At 35.5% G+C, this 7936-nt stretch overlaps 1 protein-coding gene across 1 annotated transcript; it reads left to right on the top strand.

Moving 5' to 3' along the window:
* Positions 1 to 3224: 3224 nt before the first annotated feature.
* On the top strand, positions 3225 to 6368 carry LOC111400875 (aldose 1-epimerase-like). The gene is made up of 5 exons (XM_023028318.1): positions 3225 to 3576; positions 3663 to 3712; positions 5047 to 5176; positions 5272 to 5379; positions 5538 to 6368. Exons 1-5 carry the CDS (start codon positions 3405 to 3407, stop codon positions 6170 to 6172), a joined length of 1095 nt encoding a protein of 364 aa, XP_022884086.1. The 5' UTR covers positions 3225 to 3404; the 3' UTR covers positions 6173 to 6368.
* Positions 6369 to 7936: the final 1568 nt, after the last annotated feature.

Genomic DNA, 7936 nt, shown 5'->3' on the forward strand with positions numbered 1-7936 from the left:
ATACGTTGTCTCTATACGGCTGTCCCTAAGTATCCCACCACTAAAAAATTGAGAAATCACTACATCATTTTCTGCTAGCAAATTGCGGAACACCACACGATACATTATATCTTTCAGATGTCTTGCTGTTTGCTAAAAAGAGTTAATGAAGGCATGTGCCAACTTTTTAGTGGTGGGACAACAATAAAGACAACCAAATGAGAACAACAAGTCTCAACTTCGACATTGCCTTTTCCAATAGGCGAAGTAAGATGAATTTAATGACCAACCTAAAAAAAGATGGAAGTCTTGTACTAACACAAAACATTTTTTTTTGCAACTTTAGTTGGGGTTCAAGCCGAATCCCCCTTTTAAGTATGTAATATGTTTTATCTTCGCTATCAATAAAATCGCATTACTACGACTTACCCACTTTTTTGGACAGCCACAACAATGTCGAGATAAATGCTAAGCAACGTCAGCGTCTCACCAAAATCAGCATCTGGGTTCGTGCTGGGAGGGCAATTGTGTGACGAAGAATTTGCACATGCCCAAAACCACATCGTACCCTCCAAGCTGCCTATACCAATTGATCTCAATCCAGTCCATATCAAAAACGAGCATAGAGTTCGAATGGTTATTGGGCTCAATACAAGCATTCGGGTGTGTCAGAGTCGTCTCATTATCTTCTCTTCTTGACATTCTTCAATACTCGTTGCTCCTTTGAGCAGTAATAGGTAGGGATGACAGGATTTCTGAGCGGTGATATACGTAAAAAGCTTTGTAAAATGGGAAACAAGGTCAGTGTCTTGACCTACTTCTCTTAAAGTTAAATATGAAACCGTTCGAATACATGTAAGGATTATGGCATTGCCCTAACAATGTTGACCTATTGGCACCCATAAACTCAACCTAGTAACTCGATCCATTTACAAAATTGGGCTTATCAAATAATTCACCAACTTGTAGGCACATGTTGAGGATGAAATCTCACATAAATATGAAAACATTTACCAACATACTAGAAATACTCATGTTAACTTGGTTGACATTATAGGATGAAATTCCAAGACTCAATAACCTTTAAAGTTGAAATTCTAAGACATATAACATGTTTGGTAGTGTATTTTCAAGCTTATAAGCTAGTCAATATCATTTTTATCCGTACGATAGACTCAACTTTTATCTGCACATTATATAGCATTATGATCCAGAAAAAGCTTTACCAAATATAACATAACAATAATAAAGAGATTTTAAAATTTGTAATGAAGAGCTTGCTGATATAAACCATGTTTAACACTTTTAACTCTAGTTTGGTGGGGATTTGAATCAAATATTTAGTAGATTTTGAGAAAATGTATGATTGAAAAGTTGCGAATCTCATAAAATGTGTGATTAAAATTAACGGTTAAATTTGATTTAGATTAAAATAGAAATTTTAATTCCCACCAAACAAACAAGAACTTAACTTACAGAACATGGTTGACTTTTAATATTATACTGTTTAAAGTAATGCGAAGACTTGGACTCGCTTGCTTTAGACTATTCAGCTTTTCAATAATGTAAACAAACAAAGATTCTTTTCTCTTGTCATTTTCTAATCCTCCTATCAAACTGAAGGAAATGAAAAAACATGGATATCTAAATATTAGTAAGTCAAACAGTTCTAAAACTTATTTTCTCGCTGCTACTAATTTATCAATATTAAACCAATCAGGCACATGGAAAAAGATGAATTTGCGGCTCAATCTAATACTTGAGTGGAGTACCCTTCGAGAAGGTCAAGTTGCATGCAAGGAAATAAGTGTACAGTAAGATTAGACTTCACACGATCTAATAAGTAATGCGTTTGATGATGGTTAGCTATTTTTCTTGATCATGCACCCACGTGCTAATTGTGTGTGCGTGCTTGGTTGAGGGAGACGGACTTTCACTTAGATGTAGCGCTAGCAACTATATGGGAAATAGAAATGAGTAGTAGAAAAATGTTGACGTATATGAATTTCATGGAAGCTATATGATTTCTCTCCAAAATTTATTGTGTTTTTCTGATGAATGATTTAGGTGGAATTTATAGATTTGAAATAGCATATTTATAATGGTCAAACTTGTGCTAAATAATAAAAAATCTCCCTAATTAAAGTTAAAATTCTAATTTCTTTGATCGATAAATGAGTTATTTATCAAAATTGATTTTCATTATAGATACAAATATTATAATTCAACTCCTTTAGGCCCTTTCCAAAAAAAATCAATACACCAATCAATACACTTAGATTTATTGGATTTGTTGCTAAAATATAATATTAAATCCGAAACTCTCAACAGATGGCCAGTTCAGTATGTGAGGAAAATGCTTTGGGTTCCGAAGTTAGCAGATAGAGAGGGCGGCGAGCAGGTAAGGTTCTAGGTCCAAATAAGATTCGCTGCTTCACACATCGTTATTTTGTGATTATCTTCTATATTATGAAATTGTCCTCATATATATTTTTTTTTGGACCATTTAAATTTCTTTATTATACTATTGAACATTTCAATTCAAAATACCTTGATTACACTCAACTGATCTCACCAGAAAATTTATAGTCTGTCAAGTTGAATAAAATCTCATAATAAAACATCCATCTTAATCTGATTATGATTTATGGTGTAATCAACAAATCGTTTATCCCCCATATTCTTGGGTATTCATAGAATCCCCTCGACATGAGGTGAAAAATACCAAATTGGAGTACGATGGGACATTGAAAAATTTCGGCGGAGCAATGAAATGCATAGAGATCGAAAAGAGTATCAACGACTAAAGCATTTTGGTGGGTTGATTGACAATGACATTAAAAGATTTTAGATATTATCTTGTATTGTGATCGCTTCTTGCTTTGTTGGTGGTGCTAAAAAATGTTGGTGACCTTTCAATTTGGCCTTTTTTCACCTCAATTTGCTTTGAATCCCATCATTTTTAAAATTCTGGGGTACCGGCCGCCGGAGAAAAATGGGTAAAGATAATTGTTCATGGCCAGCGCCCTGGACGTCCAGGGCCGTCCTGAGAAAAATCTGACCTTTGGAGTTGAAGTTCTTTAGTTTAACTTCTTTTAAAATTATAAATTGTCAGCACTATGATCAAGATTCTTTAATTCAAAGTTGATATCCTGTTAGAATCTTCCAATTACGCGTATTAGTCGTCCTCCACATGATTGCTATTTAAAAGTCAACTACTTGGGCCGTTGCTTAATGGCAAATCCAATTAAATTAAGCGAGTTTCATTGACTGTTCTCGTCCAAAGAAACCTCCCTCCCCTCCCGCTCATCACGGTTTAATTGTAATGGAACTGTTATTTTTCTTTTTTTTCTTATATATACACATTGTGTAATAAAGTTGCACTTCATACAGCAGATCTGGACTCCATTCTTATACAAGAAAATATGTTCAAGTTTTTCTTATTCTTCTGTTTCATCATTTTGGCACATGGGAATCTTGGCCATGGCTCATCAGAGCGTAAGGTTGGGATTTATGAGCTCAAAAAAGGTGATTTTTCTATAAAGGTCACAAATTTTGGTGCAAGAATCGTCTCTGTTAATCTTCCTGACAAGAATGGTAAAGTTTCTTTCTTAGGGTTTAGTCTTTTCGATTCCTGTTTTGCTCTCTTCCTGATGAAATCGTGCTTTTGTTGGGTTTTTCAGGGAAGTTAGCAGATGTTGTTCTTGGTTATGATACGGTTAACGAGTACATGGTATGTTTCGTGTTTGATTTGTACATTACTTGAGATTAATTGATTTTGGCTGAAAATATGGAAAAAAATTTAAACTGAGAATGTGATGAGAGAAAAGAAATCAAACAGTAGAGAAGATACAACAAAGAGAATGAGTAAATTTGCACTTCTAATTTGTATTTTATGCATCTCTTTTGGCATAAACTTCCATATTCTGCTGGTCATTTGATTTTTGTTATATATGAACAGAGAACAAAATTGCAGACTTGCAATTTTATATTATCGCACTACATGTGAGTAAAGCCTATATTTTATGCACGAGGGTCCCATCCTCGTATGTTCCTCTCTCACATGTTCTATTAATTACTCATTTGTTTGGCCCTCGTTAAATTATAGCGTCCGTTTGATTCTCATTTTTTTAAGAATGAAAACGAAATATATAGTCGTTACAGACTCATACAAGAAATAGAAAGTTAAATATGGTGGCTTAATATAATAGATAACGGTCATATTTTTCATTTTTGTAGCCAAAGAATAGGAATCAAACCGGGGGATAATGTATTTTTCTCCCTCTCCTTATTAATCTTGCGTTATTCAATAAAATAATATTAAATGCAATCCAAAACTTTTTTCTTCATTTTTAACTACACATTTTCCAAAAAATAACTATTCCCACATGTCTCTGCGCTCATGATTGGGGTGGTGATTAGGGGTGAAGGAGAAGTGGTGGTGACAGCACAATCAGACGGGTAGTGGGGAGGCCCTCGGTGTAGGATGTAAAGGCGCTAGCCATCCGAGATGGACTCCCAAGGGACGTTGCCTGCAGCTCGTAGGGATGAATATTGTGGTGTTGCTTAGAGATGTGGGTGGTCACGGGTGGTGGTTCGTGTCTCTTTATCCACAGAGATGGGAATAAGGTGGTCGACAAGCTGGCGTCCTATGCTACTTCAGATAATAGTTTTTACAGATGGATAGAATGAATACTTCTATTTCTTTTGTCTCTGTTTTACCTTCAAAAAATAATCAGAGATTTTAAGATATGAAAAGCTAATTCCTTGAAGAGTATTCTGTGTACAGATAATCTAAGCCTGATGGATTGTATTCCATTTCAAACTCTAGCAGAAGTAATTTTAAGATATCTATTGGGTGCTTTGTTGGCTGTTCATCACGTAGCTAGGAAAACATAGTTGTCATGCCTCCAGTTCTAAATTGATCAGCCAGTAACCTACTGCGCTGAGAATTTTTGTCGAGGCATTGAATATTTTCATTACCGCTGCTTTATTATAGTGAGCTTCTGTAAATTACTCCATAAATGCTTTGATTACATATATCTATGATTTTGTCTTTGACTACAGAACAATTCGGGTAACTTTGGAGCAATTGTTGGACGAGTTGCTAACCGCATTGCTGGTGCTCAGTTTACATTAGACGGAACACTTTACAAGCTTGATGCTAATGGTGGGAATGGGACTTACACGGTTCACGGTAATTTAAAATTTTACGTTTTACTTTCAATTTGCTTCTTACATGTAAGTAATGTTCTTATTTCCCTCGATTTTTAAGTTTTCGTGTGGATACAGGTGGGAGAAAAGGATTCAGCCAAGTTATTTGGAAGGTGAAGAAACATGAAAAAAGCGGTCCATCTCCTTACATTACCTTGTCCTATTACAGTGCTGACGGAGAAGAAGGTATGCATTATGTCCTTCAAATTTTTTTGAAGTGAGATCTATACTTATCTAGTACCATACTCTCATTGATCAACGATATATTTAGTTTCCTATGCATGCTAGACCGGATCCTATGATGTAATTGTTCTAAAAATCTCAATTCCTTGTGTTTGGAATAGGTTTTCCGGGTGCTGTTTTGTCCTACATAACCTATGCTCTTTCTGAACCGTACAAATTAAGCGTAACAATGAAGTCAAAAGCTTTAAACAAGGCCACTCCAGTGAACCTAGCCCAACACAGCTTCTGGAACCTTGGTGGTCACGACAGTGGGGATATTCTGTCGGACGAGCTCCAGATATCTGCATCACGCATCACGCCTGTGGATAAAAACCTAATCCCGACTGGTGAAATTGTATCTGTTAAGAGAACACCATATGATTTCCTCTCGCCACACGTGATCAAAACCCAGATGAAAGAACTTCCCAACGGATCCAAGGGTTATGATATTAATTATGTTCTTAATGGTTATGAGAGCAAAAAGATGAAGCCAGTAGCTGTGGTTTATAACAAGAAGTCTGGACGAGAAATGAAGCTATCATCAAATGCTCCCGGCGTACAACTCTACACCGGGAACAACCTTAAAAACGTAAAGGGGAAAGGTGGATACATTTATCAAGCTTATGCAGGCTTATGTTTAGAGACTCAAGGTTTCCCAGATTCGGTCAATCACCCAAATTTCCCCTCACAGATTGTGACTCCAGGGAAGCCTTATGAACATTACATGTTGTATACATTTACAATTAATAAAGATTAAGAGCGTTTTGCTTCTCTGCTTGAAACTTTGAATTAGGCCAGAAAAATTGTTCTTTTCTATTGCAGAGGAACAATGAACCTTTTTCTTCTGATATTAGCTTGTGGATTGTTTTTTCCTTTTCTTACTACATTCTCTTTCATTTCTGAGGAGATCGTGAGGGTGAGGAATAAAATCTTATTCTGAATTTGGGAATTTAGCATTGAAGGCAACAGATTATTTTCTTTAACATACAGTTGACAGAAAAGTGTTATAATCAGTTAATAAATGTGAAAATAACAATCCCAAGCTAAATAAAATTAGGGGCTCGGCTCGCTCCCAGGCAAGCAGCTAATTTCTTGTGTGAACTGGCTTGTCATAGGTGAGTGAAATTGCAATTTTCAGGGGAAAAAAAAATAAAATCGACGAGCTGCGAGAAGAGGGATACTTCTCTTGATCATGCACCTGCATATTAATTTCGTGTGCATGTATGCTTGGGTGTGAAGAGACAGATTTTATTAACTGTGGATTAGATGTAGCACCGGCAAGTAGACGGAGAATAGAAATGAAGAGTAGAAAAACGTCGACGCATATGAATTTCATAGAAGGTACCAAGTTGTATATTTCTCTCTAAAATTGATTGAGGTTGTGATGAATGAATTAGGTGGAATTCAAAGATTTGAAATAGCAGATTTATAATGGTCAAACTTGTGCTAATTATTTAAAAGTCTCCCTAATTATTTTAATTTCATTGATTGATATTTGAGTTGTTGATAAAGATTGAGTTTCATTATGGATAGCAAATAATTATAATTCAACTCCTTTAGCGCCGCATCACACATCATTATTTTGTGATTTTCTTCTAAATTATTCAATTACTGTTTGACCTGTTCTCATAAATGTTTTTTTGACAATTTAAATATATTTGTTAAAGAATTGAATGTTTCCACTCAAAATACATCCATTACACTCAACTGACCTTATCAGAAAATTTTGGGGGTTGTTTGCAAAGCTTTTGATAAAATTTTGGTAGATTGTGACAAAAATTGATGTAACGTATGGTTGAAAAGTTGATAAATGATTATAAACACTTTTCAAACATGCTCTAAACATAATTACACGCGCAAACGAATTGGGTAGGGCTAGCCTCAAACTCACGTGTTCAACAAAAAGTTGATGCCATGATGATTGTAGTTCTTTGCGTTTAATTTGATTATGAGTATTTTCATTCATTAGGATTTATGGTGTAATGACTGTAATCTACAAATCATTTCTCTCCGAATTATTGAGTATTCATAGAATCAATGAGATTTGAATCTTATTTTGTGATTTATTGCTTCTTGCTGCACGGGGATGGCGAAAAAAAATGTTGGAGACCATTCTAATAAGCCTTTTTTCACCTCAATTTGCTTGCGGACCGAGCTATTTGTACTCGGGTGTTTTCCCGCCCCTCACATGGGGGCGGGGCCCACGTGCGGGTGAATGCCTTTGTACAAATGAAATTTCCCTTTGCTTTAACTCCCATCGTGTTTCAAATTCTTGATTATTAACTGTCGAAGAAAAATCTAACTACTTAGAGTTGAAGTTAATAAAATTGTCTCTTTAGTTGAGCTTTTTTGAAATTATAAATGGTGAGTACTACTTCATCTCTATCCAAGTCTTCCAATCACGCGTAGCAAAAGGAAGAAAAGGAGAATATTTAGTGGTCCTCTGCGTGATTGCAATTTACAAGTCAACTACTTTGCCATTTCTCCACTATGGAAAATCCAATGAAGAATTTTCATTCCA

This window comes from Olea europaea, chromosome 10 (genome assembly GCF_002742605.1).
Source record: "Olea europaea var. sylvestris chromosome 10, O_europaea_v1, whole genome shotgun sequence".
NCBI lineage: Eukaryota > Viridiplantae > Streptophyta > Magnoliopsida > Lamiales > Oleaceae > Olea > Olea europaea.